The following is a 22665-nucleotide window of genomic DNA, read 5'->3' as shown; positions in this document are numbered from 1 at the left end:
GACGACAAGCACTTGCAGCAGTCAAGCCTTTAAATGGTCGTCTTTGCCGAAAGTCTTGAAGGGTGGCTGTGTCGAGTGATCAATGCTTACAATCGAGTTACGTAATACATGGGATAAAGTTCATTTCAAACCGACGAGGGCGCCTCTGGGCTTGCGCAACGACTCAGCGAAGCCGAGGAAGGTTTCGGCGAGTCGAACCTAAGGCACAGGTTCGGTGGAATACATGAAAACAGGAATTCGAATTACCGTATCAAGAGCCTCTGAATAGGATGATGGAATAGTTGCTCCAGTCGGGGTCAAATCTCGTGGTGCGCTGTTTTGTACTTCCAGAGCAACTTGTGCCATTCTTTGGAGATATCCGCTTTGCGATGCCCGCCCAAAAGAGACTGAGTGGAAGGACAGTGGTTTGCTATTTCATGTGTAAGCTGATTCAGACATCGGGAGAGTATTGAAAGAGTACCCTTTTGCAATGGCTTTCCGACTCAGAGAGCGCATCGTCTCGTCCGCAATATCGCATTCACCGTCCGAGAGAAAAATCACCACCGGAGTCCTTGGCGACTTTAGTCAGTGTTAGAACGTGCGGACATCGTTGCCTGACCTTTCCGTACTCCAATGTGTTTCCATTAACGCTTCAGCCGACGCAATCGCAGCCGTGAAATTAGTACCGCCACCAGTACGATAAGGCAAAACCAGGTTCAAAAGCTTGTCTGGGGTGCTTGTGAAGTCATTTGCGATACAGGTAGAGACTGCATGATCAAATAGAATGACGCTATACGCATCACGACGAACTGGTGCCGTTCCTTGATTTCCCCCGTTCAAAGCTGTATTTCGCGAGAGCCAGAATGCATGAAGTGCAGAATAAACTGCGCCAAGTCTATTGTTTGAGGATTGAGAGATCAAGGTGGTGCTTGGAGTATTTGCGAGAGGACGACGGTCAGTATAGCCCATGGACCCAGAGCTTGACTCGTGTGAGTCACTCCGTAATCTGGGAAGATATTGAAACACACCGGTCTATCACGAAGATGCTATAAAGACGTGAGTCGCTTGCTAGACCTCAAGTGAGGGTTCGTACACATGGAAAGCATTCTGCATGACAGCAGGATTCTTGCAGTTGAAAACATGCCCGTCATTCGACAAGTATCCTAACACCAGTCCCGGACCCTGTGCTGCCGGCGCATGGAATAAAGGCAGAGTGCAATAAGACGGCTTCGGCGCAGTGGTGGCATCACCCGCATGGTCAGTATCTGTCATAGTTTCGATCATTGCTGTGATTGGACTGGAGACCTTTTCTTTACCAGGGCACATCGCGTCACTATGTCGTATGAGAGCCGGCTCGAAGAAACAAGAATGAACGAACCATTTAGTGAAATTCAGTTGATCGGGCCGGGAGTATGGGTCTATGCCAACATCAGAAAATCGTTGGAAACACAAGAACAACAACCTTTGAAGCCTGAAATACAGCGTCAAGGAAAAGAATGAATTGAAATAGGCCGCCATACCGGACCGTCGCCAGAACAGCGAGTGTGAAACCCAATCTTTGGGGCGATCGGGATTCGGGGTCATACGAGTTGTTATGTGTTGAACTTCATTTCCAGTGCACGCGTTAGCATCATCTGCTCGACAATAGTCCATATGTGCATGTCTGCCCATTTCTTGACAGAAAAGGTTGCACAACAAGGGTGAACCTTCATCATTTGCTCCAAATTTGTGCCCGTTGACCTCGACGATGGTCCCATCTGGTCCGTCAACCGCCCATTGCGTTCGCGACATGGATCCATGTCGTGTTTCATGTTCTTGTTGTGGGTGTCCTTCGACTTGTGTCAGTCATACTGCCGATTAGCGATCGTGATATATGTACCTCGAGGAAGAGTACAGAAATAGCCGCAATTCTCACATCGAGTCTCGCAAAAGTGGAATGGAGCTGGATCAGTAGTATGACAATGTGGGCCATTGTGGGCCTTCTGTCCAGGAGGAATATTGAAGACACAGGGTAGCCGTTTGAAGTCTTGGCTCGGTTATTTTTTTGTCCACAAGTGTCGGACAAGCAATGCATACCTTGAGAATACTGTTGTGAATGGCGATTCATCAGTCAATTTTACTGGGTCGAGGGTCATCTACATACCTTCGTATATTGGAAAGTTTCGTGTCGACCCGTGAAGGTAGCTTCTATCGACTGGGGAACTGTCTCTACCTGGCAGATTCCGGATTGACAGAGGGCAGAGCAGGGATGACTTTGACTACAAGTGGAATTGTCAATGGAAGTAATATACGCCTGCAAATATACACACCCGCAGAGATGAACAGCATTCTTGTCGAGACCGTGAAGATGATCAGTCTCAGAGCAAAGTCGTTTGCACAACTCGCATGCAATGGGGCACGCAGAGCTATCGCAAACATGCGCCGTATGAGCTTCGTCGCTGGAAACCGGTATGATTGCTGACCACCAAAAGGTAGGTGCGATTTACCTCGGAATGCTGCAGGTCTTGGTGCAGGTAAAGGTTTTTCCGCCAACCATTTTCACCTTTAGGCGGCAGGGCTACATAGTCCCTTAGAATGTGCCCAGAAAACAGATGGCAGTACAGACCTCTCCACATTTGTGAACGCGGGCTGTGCATTGATGGACATCCCCTTCGTGGGCAGCCGGCTACGAGAAAAATAAGCATATGTCGAGTAAGCATCAGCGAGTGTCCAACCTTCATGCATCGACCAAGGCATCCAGGTTTGTCCTTCAGATGACATGGCTCTCCGCAAAGATGGACATCAACAGCACATCTGATGAAATCAGCTGATGATTGATAGCGGCAAATTTCCTCACATATGACGACCTGGATGGCCAGCACTGACAGAGTTAAATTAGTTTTGTAGCGGCGATGTGTGATATGGCATACGGAAGTCCGCACTGCTTCGAGCGCTCGCCAACAGGATGATCATCGTCTCCAAAGTCGCAAGAACGCGTGCATGCATGATTTGTCCGGCAATCATGACCAAGCGACTGGCTGTGCCGCCCACCCAGTAAGCACTTGAGTTGACAATTAGAACACTGCGTTCCGCAAAGTTCCACATTGGCACGCAAGTCGACCATAGACGTTTCGAAGACGCGACGGAGCATTTCCATGTTGGCCTGGCTCTCAGTGAATCTCGAGAGATTTGATGAGATCCATTTGTGGACATGACTGATCCGCATATCGACCAGAGTGTTGAGATAGTCGACGAGTTGGTTGAACCATTCCGTCTCTTCACGGTAAGGGCGTTGATTGAGTTGATCCCATGAACGTTGGAGAGCCAAGAGGATGCCTTCTCTTTGCGATGCTGAGGACTCTTTATCAGTTAAGAAGAACTGTGCCTCAGTATCAGGCATGTCTATCAGTTCATCGGTGTCAAAGTTCTACGAGAGTGAAGCAAGCGTGTAGGTGTATCACAAATAAGTACCTTGAGAGCCTCCTGCTCAGGATCGACCTCATAGAAGCCAAAGACAAGAGCATTGTTAAGTCCTGTTAGCAGTTTTTGTGCGCGATGAGCGGCCAAGTTCTCTGAAATGACAATAAGATTAGATTGACATGGAATATCACAACTTACGGGACAGAGCACCCCAGTCATTTGCCTAGGAGATTCAATCAGCGAGATATAGTTGATGACACAGAGCTACCTTGAGTTTAGCCATCAAAGTTTTCAGCGTGTGGAGAAATTCGCCAGCAGTCCGATGGGTCACCTCCTGCTTGTCCAAAAGACGCTTGATGACCGGGAAAAGAGCATAAAACTGTTTGGATTCAATTACTGGCCATGGAAGTATGTTTAATTGCCCGGCATGAAGGCGTGAAATAAAGTTGGCATCTTGCTCATCCTCGACGATTTTCTATGAAAAAGATAAGATAAGATTACAAGCATGTGTATTGGAGATACCTGAAATTTGGTGGAAAACCTAAAAGATAGTCAAGTGAGTCTATACTCAATTTGTACTGCTCACTCTTTGACGATTTCCTTCTTATCTGTCTCAACAACATCCTGTAATTCCGATCAGATGAACCATTGGCAACGGTTCAACTTCACTTGCTTTAATGATGATCGTCAGTGTTGATTTGAACAAGGTCGGGTTCGCAGCTGGATCCAACACCGTAGATGAAGACTGGAAGGATTGGAAGAGGCCAGTGATACTACGTGACATGGCAAAATTGTTGCGGAAAAGGACCTAATCACTGGCAGTCAAGCGTATGTATATACATCAATGATTCAACAAGGACCTACCAAGTTGGAGAGAGCAGTGTTGAACAACACAAGGAGAGTGTCTTCCTGGGCAGATCGCTCGATACTGTGCACACCTGCAAAGATTTAGAGATAAGCACTGAATGAGATGACAATCTACCTTCAAAATCCAGAGCAACGACAAGAGTGTCAGTGGTTGGTGTGACTGACATCCAAACACCCTCTATAGATTAATAAGGTTGGTGTGAAACAGAGTTGGATAGCAACGGAGAACTAACCAGTGGTCCGCATAGCACTGCCAGCAAAGGAGGTGTCCGCCAAATGGTTCAGTGTATAACTTTTACCAACGGATTGTTCTCCTGTTGAGTGACGGTGAGCAGCGAAACCAGAAACTAACAGTCTACGTACCCATTGAAGAGACTACTTTCACAGGCTGCGGGATTTGAGCCACGACAATGGACAAGTATCAACATCACTGACCTTGGAGGTCATGTACGACTGGAAAACACTCTCAAACCAGCCGAAACTGAGGCTATCCACAATTTGACCAACTTCGGCACCGAGAAGAGATCGCTCCAGTGCGGCAGAGACGACACCATCCTTCAACGGGAGAAAGCGATTATCACGAGTCAACGCAATTTGGATCGGAATGAGGCACAGCAAGTCGACAATCCACTCGCCGCCCTTGTAGATCGTTATTTCGTCGGCCATCAATGTTGACAGCGTATTGTAGAACCCAAGCGGCGAAAGCGAAGCCACTTCAAGGCTCTTGAGAATATCGCCAGTGGGTTTGCGTGTTCGTTGCTCAAACCCGTAGATGAGGTCGTTAAAATGAGGAGCGTACTTGTTATGGTCTCGATCCGCGATAAACAGCAGCTTCCGAGGACGACGAGTCCCTGATGAAACAGTTTGACGTTGGACTGCTGCGAAAACGGGAAATCTAGTCCAAACTTCTGAATGTACTTCGATCAAGCAGTTGTTTGCGGTTTCATTTTGCTCAGCCCTGAAGCTTGCTTTTGTGCCAGTCTCTTTGAACATGAACTCAGTAACCTGAAATGGATTATTATTTGCAGGCAGGAATATTATAGGACCACTACCTTCTTCTTAATCTCAAGAACAACCGAACAGCAAACTCGACTTTCGACATCAATCCCAGCAAGGTGAACATTTCTACGATTGACCATCGACGTGACGATTGCAGCAGTAGATGAGTAGTCAATTCCGTCGAGATATTTGCCTTCTGAAGAACCAAAGGTATCCCAGTGGAAGCTTCGATAGGTCAGTTTGTCGCTATCACGAGCAGAGACAATGAGGCAGGCGCCATCAGGAGAGGATTGTAGAGTTTCTGGGAGTTGATCTAGCAGTAATGTGGCAGGTCTATCTCCGTTTAGCATCGACACCAGTAGATTAAACAAGATGCTCTGACCTAAACTGCTGAGTAATCAAAGAAAATATCCGTGCCTGTCGACTGTTGTCAACAAGCAACAGTTCCTCAGAGCCAGCAATGAAACAGCATTTGTGAAGGGCCGTGCCAGCAGGGTACCATGGTCGAAGGTCAAGTGCACTTGCCCAAGCTTGCAGGCCAGCAAAAGTTTCGTCAAATTGATATATGTGGAGAAGCAACTGAAGTAGGTGTTATTATCATCAATGAGGCAACACCAGAAAAACGAACGTTCGATGCAGAACAGACGGACAACATCTTCTTCTGCTCGTCGTAGGCAACTATGACATCCCGACCGATTTTGTCTCGATAAATGGCCCGTTTTGCCCCGTCGCGCCCACGAGAAATGGCGTGGTGAATAGCAGACAACGGCTCGTGATAGATGCACAGTCGCTCAGTGTCAACGAGAACCATGAGCAATCGCTCTTTCTCAAGTAGTTGAGCGTGGCTATCTGGGTTGAGTAGTAGATAAAATGCCAATAAGAAATACATACAGAATGCGGCTGTCCAAGCTGAGGTCGAAAGTTTGCACATCGCGGGACTGGTGTGGTGTTGGAACAAAGTTTGATTCTAGCTGCGCCTTGTGCTGGTCATCCGTAGTCAACTGCAGAGGGTACAATTTGCAGCGAAGGACCGGTTTCATCAGGGTTCTGAATGTACCACTTATTTTGAACAAAGGTGCAGCTATCCTGATTTAGGGAGCGCATTAACATGAAGTCAATCTTACTGAATCTCTGGCCAATGCGTTCAATTTTGTCGACAATCAAAGTCGGACTATGAATAAAGTCAATGGAAGGGCGAGGTGAATCCAGAAATGCATACTCGCTATTGGGACAAATATTCTCGTACTCCTCGGCAAAGTGCTTCCTTGAATCTTTGAGCAGTTCATCTTTGAGGACAGCGGTCTTGCGTTGAATTTGCTTTTTGATTGCGGTTTCCTGAACGAACGCGGCACGACCAAGGCAGTGGCGAACGGTGGCAGGGAGTACCATCGGAAGGTATTCTTGTGCGATGTCAAGAGCTTTGACGCAAAGCGAGCGTAATAGAGGTTCCTTGTTGGATATGTCGTCTAGCGAGGCCAAGAATACACCATCCGCCAGCCTTTTCTTCCGTGACTGGATACGGTCGCGAACTTTTCGTTCCGTGCTTCTATGATCTTCCGGCGACGAAAAGAGAGAAGCAACGAATTTATAGAGCGGGCTGCTTTTCTCATCTTTGCCGTCCTTCACCTTCAGACCGTACAACTCAGTCAAGCCTTCGAAACCGTTTTGAGTGACGTGTTCAACAATTCGTTCTCGTTCTGGAATGGGCAACTCCGGTCGTTCCGCAAAGAGACATTCGAGTCCTAGAATCTGGTCCACAATGGCGCGAAAATCCACAGATTTCAAATGCTCGAATTTTTCCGAAGTCCTTGCGCCGCTTGTGCCAAATTTGCCAATCTCATCTTTGATGTCTGGGTGAACCGCAATCAAACTGGTAAACTGAGCTGTTGTGCATTAAGAACATGGTTGCGTTAGAATATGCACAAAACACACTTCGGCGCAGTTCGAGTTCGTCCTGAGATACGGGAGAGAGAGTTGTTCTTGGGATGGTTCTGTGCAGCAAATGAGTGGGTAGCCCGCCAACAATGTATTCACGAACGGGAACATCTGTGTTAGCTGGTCAACAACCGCTTCTTTGATCACGGGTTCTAGCGTGGGTTCGTCATCCCGCAACTTTTTGAGCGCGTCTTGTAGTTCTTGCTTAGACCCATCGTCAATGGCGCGGACGCCGTCATCATTTCGAGTCTTCCATTCACCAAACAGGTTCCCCGCGCGAGACTGTAACCCGTGTTCCCCAAGAATTTGCACCCCCTCGTCGCTAACTTTCGAAGTAAATCGTATAGTACCAGTAGAGCTGAAAACATTTCAAGTCATTGACCAAGCGATATAGTGGGCTTACAGTAAGCTTCGCAGTTGAGTAGGATTGTAGGATTCGTCACGGATTTGGCGCTCTTTATACTCTCCAGGAAGGAACGATCTCGTCAGAATCGCCATAGCTGTCTCACCAGAGATAAGCATGGGTTGAAGATCGGCCTCCTCGACGGGGCAATCGTTCGGGCGAGGGCTGGCTGCAAGTACCGGAATATTTATCTATGCCATTCAAGACTTGATCGATAGAGAGATCGTGACAAAGCGCGAACCTGAAAGCCGGGGCGTATGGTGACATCCTCTTCCTGTTCGTTGGTCTTGGCCACCGCAAATGTGAATAGTCGATCGGTTGACTCATCCTCGAGGTCCATCTCCATCACTTCCGACTCATTTGAGTCGTGCCAAACAATGGACTGGGCATGCTCAGGAGAGACCAAACAAACAACTTGGTCAGATATCTTGGTCAGATATCTATATACCCATCAGTCGCCATCATAACTCATCACTAACATAATCACCGCAAGAAAGTAACGCGATTGCGTCGAACAGAAGAAATGGCGTCGTCATCCCAGGTCGTGGGCTCGGGCCAGTAAATGACAAAAAGTTGTTCACTGTCGGGGCGGGCTGCATGGGATGTATGAAGGACGTAAAGACCAGAGCGTAGATGGGGTGTTGTGTCGCTTTGAGGACGAAGTAAGGCGCGTGATCTGATAAAGAGTCAACTTCCAGCTCAGATATTGACAGTGAACGCACATTTCTTCGTCAATGGCTCCAACCGTAATCATGAAGTCCACAATTTCAGATTGACTGCCATATATACCGAGCGGCTTAATGAGAATTTTGTCCAAGGCCTTGAAGTTGACCTAGAGAACTTGATGACGACAGAACGCTGCAAGGTCGATGGGGAATCCAACCTTGATCATCGAGGAATAAGCGCCAGGCGACAATTCGTTGATCAATTCTTTGAGCGACTCCTGAGCAATGATGATTTTGCTGACCAGTCCACCGCTGAGATGGTTGAAAATTGAATCAGGGAAAAACATCCACCGAAAGACAGCGCACCTTGCTGACTCGCTAATGAGGTCCAACAGACGAAACATTCCATTTATCTTTGGAAGTAAGTCCAAGTCTGGCTGGAATTGCGGAGGCTTGAGATGGGATTAATTGACGCCAGCATTCCTTCCACCGTGATAACGTACATCGACATCCATCATATCGTCCAAGATTGGCGTGCCAGAGGCATTCGTATTCATGGTCGGCGCAGTAATCGGCGTACGGGTCGCGGTTTTTTTGTCAGCCAAAGAGGGAGATATGGGGGATGTGTTGCTGGAGTTTTGGCCTTTGTTGTGGTCGTTTCCTGAGTTGTCGTGACGAGCTGTCACATCGGAGTCAGGCGAACCCTCTGCAAAGCTTTTAGTTGGTGGCGAACATGCACAAATAACTTACCTGAGTTGGAAGGCTCGACAGGAGAATAGTATGTGTCGCTTTCGTCTGTCCCGATATGAGGTTCTCTTTGCGAAGTTCATGACTTGGGTTAAACTTGCCGCTTTCCTCGTCAGACCATTGCTCAGTCACAATGAGTGGAATGTTGGCCTTGGGCTTGAGCGGCATTCTGTCGAGTGAGTTGCGGAGATGAGGGTAAGAGGTATCGACACCCACAGTCCACGAGGCTGAAGGCTTATCGATAATTGCACAAAGAGACGCAGTTTTGGGTAATGCACGCGTCTTTTGCTATTTGACACACGTAAAAATTCGTGGGCGCTTAGATTTGGGGTGCGTCTTGACTCCCTGTAGGCTCACATTGCCGCTGATTATTGTTTCCGAAGGCATGTTTCTGAGCTAAATCTGGGACCATCTCCTCGACTGGCCACGGAGCTTCGATACACACCAGCTCTGGAGAGCAAAATGGATTTCGAATATTGACGGATATGCAACATGTGTAAAGATGTGCTGATGGTCACCGAGGCAAGATTTGAGAGAAAGAACCCTCAGAAGGACTGAGAAGGTCATAGCGAGACGGAAGAAAGAGGTTTGGCATATTCCCACAACCAACACTGACAAGAATCAGGTTTCCCCGTGGCACCAGTTAACACTTAGGCTATCGAGGGTGCTCGGAGGATGGAATCGAGACCAAGATCGCATTCAGATCAATAATATTGGCAACGACAAGATGTTATTCCAGATAGTTTACGGTATAACTGCGACTCCCAGACTTGGACTCAAGCTCCAACCCTTTGCAAATGTCGTGACTACCGTCTTGGAGCAAATTCTTGATCACAATGGCGAAGAGAAAGTAACGCCCAGTTGCAACTGAGATGGCGCATGTGTACAGGAAAACTTGAAGAGCAATCTGAGCTCCTGCGAACGCTCCCAGTGTTTCAAGGTTGGTCAGATGGCTGATAGATGTCGAGGCGATGACGTTCAAAAGGCGGATGTAGGGCAGAGAGCATAGATTTGACCAAGACCATGTGTCGAATTTGTGCAAGTAGAGTGGACGAGTTGAGGCATTCAGTTTGAGATCACGACGAGTGGAAGCAAGCGCGCAACCGAGGGAGTAGTGAAGGGCCCGAATGAGCTGGCGGAGCGTCGACGAGAAACGTGTCAAGTCCTGCGTGAAGTGTTCTATTCATGTTTTCTTCGGCGGAGAGAGAGATGGAACGGCGGCAAGGACATATAAGGCAATACGTCAGGAACGACGTCATTTGTTGGGGAATCGATTGGCAGACAGTTTCTCACCTGTTCTCTTTGCTGCTAAACAGTCTCCGCCGAACGGATGGCAGGCAAAGAGAGTCTGCTGCCTGTTCACCGTCCTGCGGCCCGACAACTCGCGTTCAGCTCCCGTGTAGACCGTGCTCCGAGTTCCAGCACTCGACATTGGGGTCAGTAGCTACTTTTTTGAAACTTTTCATGATCTGAAATTTCGAGGAATAGTGGGACGGTTGAAGGAAAGCCCAATTGGAGAGCCTCTGGTCAAATTATGGAGGGTCTGCACCACAACACTCGACGGATCATTGTCCGAGACGTTCAAACTTGTGAGCTCGGATGATAGCGATGGTGTTTCGTCGGCCAGCGGGAAGAGCAAACCGACGGCGCTGGCGAGTGACGGAGACTCCTTCTTAGACGCGGTAGTGGTTGACCACGATGACTCCGACGAACGACCAGTTCCTCAGCAGCAGTCCGACAGCTCTCAGCAAGGTGGAAGTAACAGTACGGCTCAACATGCCAACAAGCTTTACTCGAGCGGCCTTGACTATGAGAGTCATTATACTGGTCAGTTACATAGCGGCACAACGCCCGACCGTTAACCACCATGTAGGAGGGCTCAAGTCCTGGATTGTGGACCGCTTATGGCCACGCGTGGTCGAATTTTTCGAACCCAGATTCCTCGATCACGAGGAGGAATTCCAGACACTTTCGTGGCATTCTAACAAATTCATGGCTTTGTGCGTGTCTTCCCTACCCCCATAGTCCTAATATTCATCTTGCATGTAGCTGTGCGACCCTTTGTAAGGCGTTCAAGTATGAGCGGGCTTCACTAATATATTCCAGTCCTCGTTCTTAATTGGGCATTGTATCTTGCCTTGAACAGCCAGAGTAATGCAGCATCGACTTACGGACAGGTGCCCCGTCTTGTTTTTTCTATGAATTGACCCTAAACCTCTCCAAGATTGTCTATTGGGCTGGCTTTACATTCGTCACACTACCTACTCCATTTATGATTGCGCTCGACCTGCCTAAACGACAACCCGTCCTGTTTCAAGCCTGGTTCTGCGTGGCTGTATGGTACTGCGCGTTCTCCGAGCTCATCCAAATGAAAGTGTGTCACTTTTTCCTGGTCAATCGCGATTGTGCCAAGAAAGATTTTTTGGCTATGAGTAAGTGGTTTCGTTCATTTTCACTGATTCTGACGATGGCAGGTTACTACTCAACCGGTTTGCCTGCTCTCATGATGTTTATCGTATCGAAGCGCTTGTACAACGCCGTGGCTCAACTAGTTTTTTTCATTCTACTGGTCGCCCTCATTATTCCAGATCAAGGCATCTACGCACGGAATGTGGTCAGCTTCGTATGTCGTCGCATTTCTGTCGTGCTGCCTCCCAATCAGTATTTCAGGTGGTCTTTTCAATTTTCATCCAAGCTCTTCACTACTCCATCGAAGATGTCAGTGCATAGCTTACTTGAGTGCTCGTCCTGATCGTCTTCGTAGGCCCAGAGGAAGATGTTCTTACTCGCGTTACAATTGAAGCAGGCGTATCGCTCTAAGCACAAGGCACGACAGGCGGAATCTAAAGCGAGTTTTATGAAGCGGCGATTCGCCAACTACATCTTTCACGAGGTCCGAGTCCCACTGAACAACGCTGGTATGCGATCTGTCTACGTCCTGTTCTCTTATAATTACATGGTGATCACCTAGTTCTCGCATTTCAACTACTGCAATCAGGAAGCGCTTTCAAAGAGGAGTTCAACAAGAGCACGGAGATCTACGCACTTGAACAAGGTTTGAAGATGATGAAAACAGTAAGCTTATTTATCTCACTCTCGAAGCATAGGCTCAGATGTTTTCAGGTTCTTAATGATGTTCTTGACTTCGAGAGTACGATCCCCCGTTGACCATCTGTTAGCGCTCGTCTGACTATTCGTTCAGAAATGGATTCCGGCCATTTCGAAACCATTGCTAAAGTCATTGATATCCATACCTCCCTTCGCCACACCAACTCATATCCTTGCAGCCGTTCCCGCTTCACCATTCAATCCGCGCAATTCTTGACCAAGTTGAAGTTCAAACCCACGCAAGAGACCTCATCCTAGAACGCAGATTGGACGAGCGTATCGATGAAGCAGCACTCACCGTTGAGCCCCGTCGATCATTGGAGCCCGAAGGCCTCTGGGTACTGGGCAGTGAGCTGAGATTGCACCAGGTCCTCACAAATCTGGCGACAAATGCAGTCAAATACACCCCGGAAGGTGGCGGCAGCATCCGTATTTCCACTGAATTCCTGGGCATAACGACACGCGAGGAACTGCCAGAAATGCCTCCCGACATGGAAATTGACGAAAAATACCCGCCCCAGAATGGACAACATTTGTTGACTGAGAAAGATGTCGAAGCCGCTGCTAATCAATCTGTCCCGGTCGTAACCAGAAGTGACAGCGGGACAATCCTGACGCAGTGCTTGACCTTCCGATTAGTCGTGCATGACTCTGGGCCAGGCATCAAACCCTCCGATCTCGTCGAGGATCGTTTGTTCCAGCCGTTCGTACAGGTCCGTGTTCTTCCTTGTCAGTAACCCACGTTTAACCGGTTTTCAGACAACCGTTGGGCAATCGACAGGCTCAGGAACTGGGTTAGGCCTAGCCATCGTCAAGCAGATCATTCGACTGAGTGGTGGACGTTTGGGTGTCACATCTCGACGGGGTGAAGGCTCCAAGTTCTGGATAGAACTGACCTACCCACTTGCATCCCCTGCAGAAGTTCAAGCTGCTAGAGAAGCCAACACATTGCACACATCAAGGACGTACACCGAACTGAAAGAGAAAGTGATAACGCTCTCATCGACGGATTCTCTGGGTCAAATGGATTCCGTGCAGCTCGATAATTCTGACGCGCCAAACACACCGGTGACTCCCCATCCATCAATGCCGCCAAGATATGAGAGCAACCCCACCGATACACCACAATCCGAACGGGAAACCCTAACCCCAACGTTAACGCCGTCTCTGCCTCCTGCAGCGCCACTTACGCCGATAATTCCATCATCTAGCGAGCCGCAGATCGTTGCACTTGTTGTGGATGATGATGCTATCACCCGCGTCTTATCTTCCAAGTATTTCAGCTCACTTTTACCTTGCTGCAAGGCTTATATTTCCTGCAGATTACTGACAAAACTGGGCTGCATTGTCCATACGGCGAAAGACGGGCAAGAATGTGTCGATTTGGTCCTGGGTTCGCCACCACACACCTATGATCTCATTTGCCTTGACAATTTCATGCCCGAGATGACGGGAGAGGAGGCTGTCAAGGAGATCCGCATGAAAGACCGCGACGATTATATTGTTGGCTGCACAGGGAATGCTTTGACGGAAGACCAAGACAGTTATCGAGAAGCGGGCGCTGACGATGTGGTTGTCAAACCCGTCATGATTCAGTATGTGCTTTCCTCTGAAGCGACGTGGTTTTCCTGAACAAGGTCGCAGCGATTTCAAGAGACTTATTCAGACAGCTCAACAGAGGCGGTTAGATCGACAAAATGCTGCAGCCACCATATCATCATTGCATTTCAGCTCGCCGTCCTCATGATACCCCCCTCACTCGACGCTCTTTACCCCCCCAAAAAAACTCTTCGCATCTTATCGCTATCAACTAATCTAAGCACGCATCAAGCATATATCATTCATCTTATCTAGGGCTGATGGGGAAGGATGGTCTTCTGCAATTTGTATGTATATTTCAGCCATTTCTTTTCGATGTAGCACACACGGATTAGCACCTACAACATTTGTAACCCCCTTCGCATATGCAGATGACGTCCAGGCTGATTAATCGCGAGGCACGTGGTCGTGACGCGACGTGTCCGACTTGTAGAGATAAGTAGTGCTCTTTGGCAAGGTTTAGCCGTGTCGACAAGAGATAACTTGGTTGCGGGCGTTCAAGATTAGTTCTCAAGTACCACAAACACCGTGGTATAGCTGATTCAGAAGTAGGTTCATGTGGTGTATTTACGATGGAGTTGCTGTATGAAGAGTTGGATGGCACCAGTCCTCTCGATTTCCTCGTACTTTTCCTTGAATGCTCGAAGGCGGTCACAACATCGGTCACACATCATGTCGTTTGATTGAAGTTTCTCAGCGACGAGCATGGCTCATTTCCCGTATACTCACCTCTTTCTTACATCTTCTATCGCCGTCGTCATTGCTGGTGAACACATCCAAACTCTCGACGTAAGGTCGGAACAACTTTTTCGAACGAGGCGCGTCTCCCTCATCTCTATCCAGAACAGGAAGTCTTATTTCCACGACAGTCGGAAGGGATGGCTCAAATGCAGGTCCTATACGCGCCGCCGCCATTGATTCAGACGGTCGGCATCTCGTGACGGTCGGAGACGATAAGCAACTGAAGGTATGGCGTCTGGACGGTCTAGAGCTGTTCAACCAACGGTCCGTGCTTTCCAGGAGCCGGAGATCGAATTGATCCTCCCTGCAGGGAGCTTCCGAAACGACCCACAGCGTTGGGGTTCACAAAAAACGGGGACGCCATCTTGGCTGCAGACAAATTTGGAGACATCTTCAGGTGTGTTCCCTAAGCAAAACTCGTCACAAGAAATACATCTTATCGTCCAGTTACCCGCTGGAGTATGTCCCTCCAACTGCTCCAATCGAAGACAAGAGTGCTCTCTATTCCTCGCATGAAAACCCCTCTGGCGGCCGACTGATTCTCGGTCACGTATCCCTTCTCAACGCCTTCGTATTAAGCGACGACGAGAAATACATCATTACCGCTGACCGGGACGAGCACGTACGTGTCAGTTGGTACCCTCAAGGCTATACTATCGAAAGTTACTGTCTGGGACACACGCAGTTCGTTTTTTCCCTTCTCAAAACAAAAACAGAGCTCTCACTGATGCGTCGGTGCAGATTTGTCTCTGCCATCCATATTCCGTGCTTTGCCCCGGACGTCCTGATTTCTGGGGGTGGAGACCCGGTGCTCAAAGTTTGGGACTGGTTAGGTGGTCGGTTTGAACGCGACATCCCGATTTCAGACGCTGTGGAGCCGTACATCAGAGTAAAACCCGCACGCAAGACACCTCGACGGTTTGGAGATCAATGGGATGGAAGGGACGATGGAAAGAAAGGAAAGAAGAGGAGAAAAGGCAAGGGCAAGAGCAAAGGAGGAGCCGATGCCAATGAGCAGCCAGAACCATTGTCCGTTATCGCTGCTGAAGAGGTGGAAGGGCTCTCAGTCGAGACGCAACCAGATGAAGACCAAAAAATCCTTGCGATCTCATGCATCAAGTCTCGAGGTAGAGACGTCCTCTTTAGCGCTTATGGGTGGGCTTCCTCCAACACCTATAAAATCAAGATTAACCGTAATCCAGCGCAACCGCCTTGTTTTCCTTTACCTTCCCGGAATCCAACTCAGCTCCTCACATATGCGCATTGGAGCTTGAAAAACCAGTATTGGACTTCAACGTTCAAGACGACGGAGTCATTTGGATCTGCGTGGATGGTGGTTGGTCGCCAACAGGCCACGAGTCCGACAGACCCGGCAACATGGTTCGTTTAGCGAAGATTGATGCAGGGGCCAAGGTTCACTACGACAGTAATTATCCTGAGCATTATCTGATATCTTTCTCAGCTTTTCGAAATCACTGCTCAACCGCCTCCCTTACTTACAGCGCTCAACTCGACAACCCTCCTTCCAGGTTCGATTTTCGTGTTCTTCCTGTTTGCTCCGTGTTGAGTTCCGCTTTAGCAACTCAATCAGAGCTTACTGCTCTCGATCTATACGGGTCGCTGACTGCCCTACCTAAAGGCCGCGATAGCGAACACGATCCGATGGACCGTGAAGCTATCGAGGGTCACACAGTCGAGTTGAGTAAAAAAGAATTGGGGCGGCTGAAGACGAAAAAAGCAGTTGCAAAGCAACAGGGCAATGACGATGAAGAGGGAAGGGCGGATGTAGAAATGACGAATGTATCATCGACCTAAGAGCAACATGCTATCGATTTAGCAATAATTATTAATAACCCCGACATGAAGAGGGATTAGAGATTTGGAGGCATCCATTCCGATTTGGGCCGACTTCCCAGTCCACCCTAACACACCGTTGAGAACTGAGGTCATTCAAGAACAAAAGACGAACCTTGGCATATACGCTCTCGATTACTTCCATGTTTGCAATCGAGTCCTCTTTTGTCACCCAAGTATGCACAGGCCGACCGCGAACTTTGTTAACGAAAGCCTCGAGTTGATAGCGATAGGTCGACCACCAAGGCTGACCAAGGTTTGGGAAGGTATACACCTTCTCGACGCGTTGTTTGCCCTTGATTGGCACAACCGTGATAGAATGGTACACACTAGGCATGAGGTAGTTCATGATCCTGATTTCGCCCTGCTCGCATCTAATTTTGGCGGAGAAATCAGGCAGCTTGGGAATCAGACCGAATCTCGCAGGCGTTGCGAGGTCGCAGACGATGGAAGAGCGCATTCCGCCGGCAAACGTGAAAGTCGCTTCGGTACGGCGATCGACAAGCTCGGAATTCTTGCCAGATGCCTTTGTGACCAGCTGGTGGGAGACGGAGGAAACAGAGCTGGGTTCCTCCCCACCGAAAAATCGCATTGAGTTGATGGTGTAGCCTGGAAAGCCATAGTAATGATTATTACATGGGTATGTCAATGGGGTTGGAAAGAACGTACAGCCCATATCCATGAGGGCGCCTCCACCAAGAGAGTAATTGAAGCGGATGTCGTCGGCCGAAAAGTACCCCCCAGAAAGCGTCAAATGAGTGTCGGTGCCTTTGACGGGACCAAGCTCGCCACTTTCGATAATTTCGCGCACACGGTGTGCAACAGGATGGAAACGATAGTGGAAAGCCTCGAGGAGAACAAGGTTTTTCTGCTCGGCGAGATCGAACATAGCACGAGTCTCCTCTGCGGTATTTGCAGCAGGTTTCTCCAAGAGGACGTGTTTACCGGCCGCAAGCGCTTTCATTGTCCACTCGTAATGAAGGCCATTGGGCAAAGGGTTGTAGATGCAATCAATTTCTGGGTCGGCCAGTAATTCCTCGTAGCTATTGTAGACTTTCTTGATCCCATGTGTCTTGGCATATGCAGCGGCCTTCTCTTTATTCCGGGCAGCAACACCGAATACGACAGCCTCTGGGTGGCTTTTCACGGGTTTGATTAGAGCATCAGGTGCGATGTTGGCTGCACCAAGGATGCCAAACTTAAGCGGCTTGGTGTTTGCGTCTGGCTTTGCTTCGGGTGGGTTGAATATCTGTTCATGCCAGTGGTCAGATTGCTCGGCCGTTGTTGGAGCAAACAAAAACGTACCGTCCGAACTCTCGAGATTAGGCCGAACACAGAAGTCATCGTCTGAATCGTGAACCCATACCTTGGTCGACAGTCTATTATATATAGCTTGTGCTGATTGAGTTGTTTTTCCCATGCTTCCGTTCGATTTCCCAGCCTTCTGTCGACGGAATGACTGTCCAAAAGATCCGCATGATCAGACGGAATGTCGATGCTTTGCCGCCATTGAATAGTGGTTGTTGATCTATAGCTGGAGACGGCATTGGCCCTCCCTTTGAGAGGAACATTAATCGTTCAGAACAAGAATCTTGAATGAAGGTAAGTAAGTAAGATTAGTCTCGCTTGTCAAGATTGATGCATTGGTGATTGCCGTGTCCTTTGCCGCACACGTCATCCACACGGCAGGATCGGCTGATCCGACTCACCAAGCTACCCACACTTTACTTTCGTCACTCATCACCTTGCTTTGCAAGGTCCCTGGCCCGTCTATACTTGCCAATCATGATGATAGTTTGATCAAGCTGATTGCAAGCAGCAACAAACTAACCCCGAAGGCCAAAGAGCCCAAACCTCCGTAGAAAGCTCGGCGAAACTACGCACAGCCTCTGATGTCGGTCTTGATCGATGATCCGCTTCGTAACCGTGATTTTCATTTTTTTTTTTTTTTTTTTTTTTTTTTTTTCTGCATTTATATACCGCAACAAGTACACTAACTACTAAGACGCGGTGGCCGGGACGCCGGTTCCGTCTGGCCGCTCGGTGGTGGTGTGTGCCGGGTTTGTGTTAAGTGCCGTGTCGACCAGAGGGACGGAGACAGAGACAGAGACGGAGACGGAGTCGAAGTCGGAAACGGAATCAAAGTCGTAGAGCACTTGGGGGCGGAAACACCACAGAAGGATGTTTGGGTGACCGGGGCTTCCAGTTGACCAAGACAAGACAAGAAGGGAAGAGCGGAGTCGAGACGACGCTGGGAGATAGAGACCAGCAACGTTAATTTACAAACTGAAGTACGTGATAATACATCAAAGTATTTATAGTACGAGAAGTAACGGAAACGGAATAAGGTATAACAAAGTAAGTAACAAGATTAGAACAAAGTCAAGTAAAGTAGAAGAGGAGTTGCATACGAGGAACAAGGCATAGATGATTGCATAGATCATAAGTCGGGGTAATTGGAAACGCTCAGTAAATCTTTATTGCGTAAAAACCAAATACCGGAGACGGATATCGGAGACGGATGCCGGAGTCGGCACGGATATAACAGTATCCCCCTCTTGCGTTTCTTGCCCACAAGAAACAGGAGCAATGGTCGTAGAGGTAGGAGTCGGAATCGAAATGTGTCGGAGTCAGAGTTGGACTTGTGAAAATTTTGAGTCGAAAGCCGGAGAGGCCGAGATCACCGAGGAAGCCGGTGAGAACGTGATAATAGCAAGGAGGACGAAAAAGGAAAGGGGTGACAAGAAGCACGTCACCGATTGACATCAATCTCTCTAACTTCTCCTCTTCCCACCATGCCACCTAAACGCCAAAACGCCAAAAACACGAAGAAGACCAAGAACCTGTACACCAACGTGGTGGAGCAGGTCGAGGAGTTGTCGGAGACGGAGAGGGTCGGTGGCTGGTGGGTTGGGGGACAGACAGAGACCCCTTGGCTGACGCGTTACCGTCGGGTAGCAACCGACGCGTAGACATGCGGAGGGAGTTGGAGGAGTTGGAGCGGAGAGCGGAGAGGCTGCGTGCTGAGCTCGCGGAGATGGCTCCAAGGGCACCGTCACCGGGTGGTCGGTCGGAGTCGTACGATCCCGACGACCCGGTTGACAACGAGCCAATCAACGAAGAGGAGTCCGAACACGGTTCCGTCATAGCCCCATTGGCAGTGGTTCCGGACGATGAAGCGGAGCTCATCGAACGAGCGGCCGAGTATCATCGGAGCCGCGCCGAGCAGCAGCGAGCCAGGGTGCTCAAGGAACAAGAGGAGGAGGCCGAGGCCAAGCGGAAAGAAGCAGAAAAGGCCGAGCGCAAGGCCGATGAGCAGAGGCGAAAGGCCGAGTTGGCCAGAGCGCGGTCAGGGCTCGCCGGGAACGCGGACTCGCACCGCTGACCCTTGCCGAGACGGCCGAGGCAAATGCCCGGGTTGGCCGCCGGGTCGTCAACGACGTTGAGTCATCCGCGGAGCCCGAGCCGGCTGATGTAGCCGAAGAACCCAAGAAGGCGGGAAGACCAAAACGCCGAGAGCGCCGATAAGGCCCAGGCTGCCAAGTCCGATGCGGGAGGCGATGAAGAAGGCGAAAGTAAGTGCAAAGATTTTGATTTGAGTTAAACACCTAACCCGATTTGGCAGAGAAATGTCGCAAATGCATCAGGTCGGGGAAAGACTGCGTGGGGGTCGAGCCCAAACCCAATACGACTTGGCACGGGAGGCTGTCTTGCGAGAATTGCCGCAAGCTCAAGATCCGCTGCGAGGACGGAAACCCGCCCCTGCGATTCCGCAAAGACGAGAAGGAAGCGGGGATGGTCAAAGAGAAGGGCAAGAAGAAGATTGCGGGGCCACGGATCGTGGTGCCCAGAGTGGTTGCGAAGAAGGCTCCTGCGGAGACGTCCAGCGGAGACGCCAGCGGAAACACCAGCGGAGTCGTCCAGGCCTGATGCTCAGCAACGCGGGGGTTGCCGCCACAATCGGCAATCTGCTGATGCGTCAGCGAACTGATCACCGGCAACTCAACCGCGTGATCATGGGTTTACAAAACCTTGGTCGCGAGCTGCGATTCAATGTTGGCGCAATCAATTCGCGACCACCACACCCGAACAGCTGGACGAACGCATCCAGGGGATCGACAAGACCCTGCAACACTGGGACGTGTTCATTCAGCGGGAAGGTCAGTTGTGCCGAGACGCGGTGATGAGTCGGAGTCGGAGGACGAGAGAGGTGAGCCATACGAGGAGGAACAGGAGGAGGTTGAAGAAGAGGATGCAATGGATGTCGACGAGGAGCCCCCGGCGAGGGTTGACAAAGGGAAAGGAAGAGCCGAGTAGCGGAGACGGAGACGCCTCGGAGACGGAATCGAGAAAACGACGAAGATTAGAGTCGTTAATGTAAAATAGAATATAATTTTCCTTATCTCGCAATCCGGTGTGACGTTAATCCAGTTTGGGTTTGTTGGGGTATTGACGATGGAAGGATTCGATATACTCTTCAGCTTCCAAGTCAGGTGCACCAACCCAAGTGAATTGTTCATCAGTGTTTTCGTAACCAAGCCATTCGACCAGGTAGCGGAGTCGAGCCGGACCCTTGAAACGGCGATCAATCTTGGAGTCAACAATCTGTTTGATTTCGAAGTGTTCTTCTCCATCGACTTCAATTGCCGCAGGTGGTGGCTCTTCACGACCAGGGAATTTGTTGGGTGTGTGGATTTCGATTTGGGAAACGTGAAAGACGGGATGAACTTGAGAAAGGGATTTCGGGAGACGGACTTGATAGGACGCAGCACTGGGCTTTCCGATGATCTCGAAGGGACCAAAATGCGTTTCCGAGAACTTCGAGTCGGACGCTTGGTCTTGATGTACTTGGTCGAGATAAAGACTTCATCACCAATAGACGGAGACGGATCCGGAATGCGTTTCCGGTCCGCAGTCTCTTTGTATTGCTCCTGAGCGTACTTGATCTGTTCCTTGAGGAACTCGTGCAGCTCTTGGAGATCGACGACGTAGTCCTTAGCATAAACATTAGCCACATCACGCTCTGGATGAATCGTAATAGAGGGATCGTAGCCTTTGTTCGCGAAGAAGGGTGATATGCCAGTAGAAGCGTTAGGAGCATTATTGAGTGCGAACTCTGCGATCGGCAGTAACTCGTGCCAATCATCCTGTTGGTAAGAACAATAGATGCGAATATATTGCTCAACAGTTTGGTTCATGCGCTCCGTTTGCCCATCAGCAGAAGGATGATAACCCGAAGTGTAATGGAGTTCCATGTTGAGTAGTTCTCCAAGGGAACGGAAGAAAGAGGACACGAATTCCTTTCCGCGGTCAGAAGTGACGTGGGATGGGACTCCGTGTTTCGAGAAGACGTGAATGAGGAAAAGTCGAGCGAGCTCCGGAGACGAAATGTGAGTGTCGCACGGAATCAAAATGACCTGTTTGGAGGCACGATCAACGATGACTAGAATGGTATCGAATTCACCGGATGTGGGGAGCTGCTCAATGAAGTCCATAGAGATAGAATCCCAGGGACGGAGAGGAACGGGGAGAGGCTTTAGCAGACCATAAGGTCGATGCCTTGGCTTCTTGTTGCGCTTGCATGTGATACAAGATGCACAGTAGTCCTTGACGAAGGTTCTGAGTTCTGGCCAAGTGTATTCGCGTCGGACAAGAGCGAGAGTACGATTTTGGCCAAAGTGACCGGAGAGGATATGGTCGTGATGGTGTCGGAGTACAGTAAGTCGCAACTCCGGAGACGTACCGGAGACGAGTGGTACCCAGATTCGATCGTCATAGCGTAAGAGACCAGTGTCATCAAGTTTCCAGCGCGTTGAGTTGCCAGATTTCGCGGCGGAAAGGCCGGAGACGGCAGCGGGATCGTCATTGATGTGAGCGCGGATATCGTCGTGAAGCTTCTTGACATCCAGAATGACGGAGGCGCGAAGCACAGGTTCTTCAAGGAAGGTAGCGCGGAGAGAGGCGTTGAGTTGTTCAGACGTGAAAATAGGGCGAAAATTTTGCGGATTCAATTTTCCATAGGACTTATCCCCCTCTTTTGGGTAGACGTCCCATCGTCTAGTTAACGCATCAGGCTTACCCCCAAGTTTACCTGGGCGGAATCGGATTGTCATGTTGAAACGACAAAGATACTCGGACCAGCGGACCTGGCGCCGAGTTAGAACCTTGGTAGTAGAGAAATACTCAAGGTTCTTGTGATCAGTGACCACATCGACCGGAATCGGGGCGCCTTCAAGATATTGACGCCAGTGAGTAAACGCATCGAAGATAGCGAGTAATTCCTTATCGTGTGTGTCATAGTTGAGCTCTGATGGCCCCAGAGAGCGACTCCGGAAAGCCACAGGATGGATTTCACCATCATCGCCGGAG

General features: G+C 49.5%; 4 protein-coding genes across 4 annotated transcripts; 2 read left to right on the top strand and 2 right to left on the bottom strand.

Annotated features, from left to right (window-relative positions):
* Nucleotides 1-120: 120 nt before the first annotated feature.
* MIND_00370100 (VWFA domain-containing protein) lies at nucleotides 121-9162 on the bottom strand (the record flags this gene model as incomplete). The annotated part of the gene is made up of 44 exons (XM_037360538.1): nucleotides 121-198; nucleotides 247-409; nucleotides 461-550; nucleotides 599-958; nucleotides 1008-1025; nucleotides 1073-1312; nucleotides 1358-1808; nucleotides 1859-2005; nucleotides 2056-2065; nucleotides 2123-2237; nucleotides 2289-2417; nucleotides 2466-2536; nucleotides 2585-2644; nucleotides 2694-2772; nucleotides 2816-2839; nucleotides 2889-3385; nucleotides 3430-3530; nucleotides 3577-3601; nucleotides 3647-3853; nucleotides 3901-3919; nucleotides 3965-4002; nucleotides 4043-4186; nucleotides 4243-4316; nucleotides 4361-4423; nucleotides 4479-4559; nucleotides 4609-4633; nucleotides 4681-5250; nucleotides 5298-5577; nucleotides 5627-5823; nucleotides 5873-6089; nucleotides 6136-6325; nucleotides 6369-6415; nucleotides 6464-7127; nucleotides 7177-7235; nucleotides 7283-7537; nucleotides 7583-7773; nucleotides 7824-8022; nucleotides 8070-8258; nucleotides 8305-8414; nucleotides 8466-8559; nucleotides 8614-8699; nucleotides 8751-8953; nucleotides 8998-9042; nucleotides 9081-9162. The coding sequence occupies 44 exons, from the start codon at nucleotides 9160-9162 to the stop codon at nucleotides 121-123; spliced, it is 6987 nt and encodes a 2328-aa protein (XP_037223423.1).
* Nucleotides 9163-10324: 1162 nt separating this feature from the next.
* MIND_00370000 (Histidine kinase domain-containing protein) lies at nucleotides 10325-13849 on the top strand (the record flags this gene model as incomplete). Its single annotated transcript, XM_037360537.1, has 16 exons — nucleotides 10325-10430; nucleotides 10483-10821; nucleotides 10868-10994; nucleotides 11044-11057; nucleotides 11101-11171; nucleotides 11219-11426; nucleotides 11469-11617; nucleotides 11665-11712; nucleotides 11759-11912; nucleotides 11966-12069; nucleotides 12118-12145; nucleotides 12197-12231; nucleotides 12282-12815; nucleotides 12862-13376; nucleotides 13425-13697; nucleotides 13747-13849. The coding sequence occupies 16 exons, from the start codon at nucleotides 10325-10327 to the stop codon at nucleotides 13847-13849; spliced, it is 2808 nt and encodes a 935-aa protein (XP_037223422.1).
* A 539-nt stretch (nucleotides 13850-14388) lies between these two features.
* Nucleotides 14389-16257, top strand: MIND_00369900 (tRNA (guanine-N(7)-)-methyltransferase non-catalytic subunit TRM82; the record flags this gene model as incomplete). Its single annotated transcript, XM_037360536.1, has 8 exons — nucleotides 14389-14495; nucleotides 14545-14706; nucleotides 14753-14839; nucleotides 14890-15126; nucleotides 15184-15597; nucleotides 15645-15855; nucleotides 15905-15971; nucleotides 16022-16257. The coding sequence occupies exons 1-8, from the start codon at nucleotides 14407-14409 to the stop codon at nucleotides 16255-16257; spliced, it is 1503 nt and encodes a 500-aa protein (XP_037223421.1). The 5' UTR covers nucleotides 14389-14406.
* Nucleotides 16258-16313: 56 nt separating this feature from the next.
* MIND_00369800 (uncharacterized protein) lies at nucleotides 16314-17694 on the bottom strand (the record flags this gene model as incomplete). Its single annotated transcript, XM_037360535.1, has 4 exons — nucleotides 17602-17694; nucleotides 16966-17545; nucleotides 16412-16905; nucleotides 16314-16364 (listed from the first exon to the last, which is right to left on the bottom strand). Exons 1-4 carry the CDS (start codon nucleotides 17638-17640, stop codon nucleotides 16314-16316), a joined length of 1164 nt encoding a protein of 387 aa, XP_037223420.1. The 5' UTR covers nucleotides 17641-17694.
* Between the last annotated feature and the right edge of the window lie 4971 nt (nucleotides 17695-22665).

This window comes from Mycena indigotica, assembly GCF_014461135.1.
Source record: "Mycena indigotica strain 171206Taipei chromosome Unknown Mind.scaff0003, whole genome shotgun sequence".
Taxonomy (NCBI): Eukaryota; Fungi; Basidiomycota; class Agaricomycetes; order Agaricales; family Mycenaceae; genus Mycena; species Mycena indigotica.
This window is presented reverse-complemented; position numbering and strand designations above follow the sequence as displayed.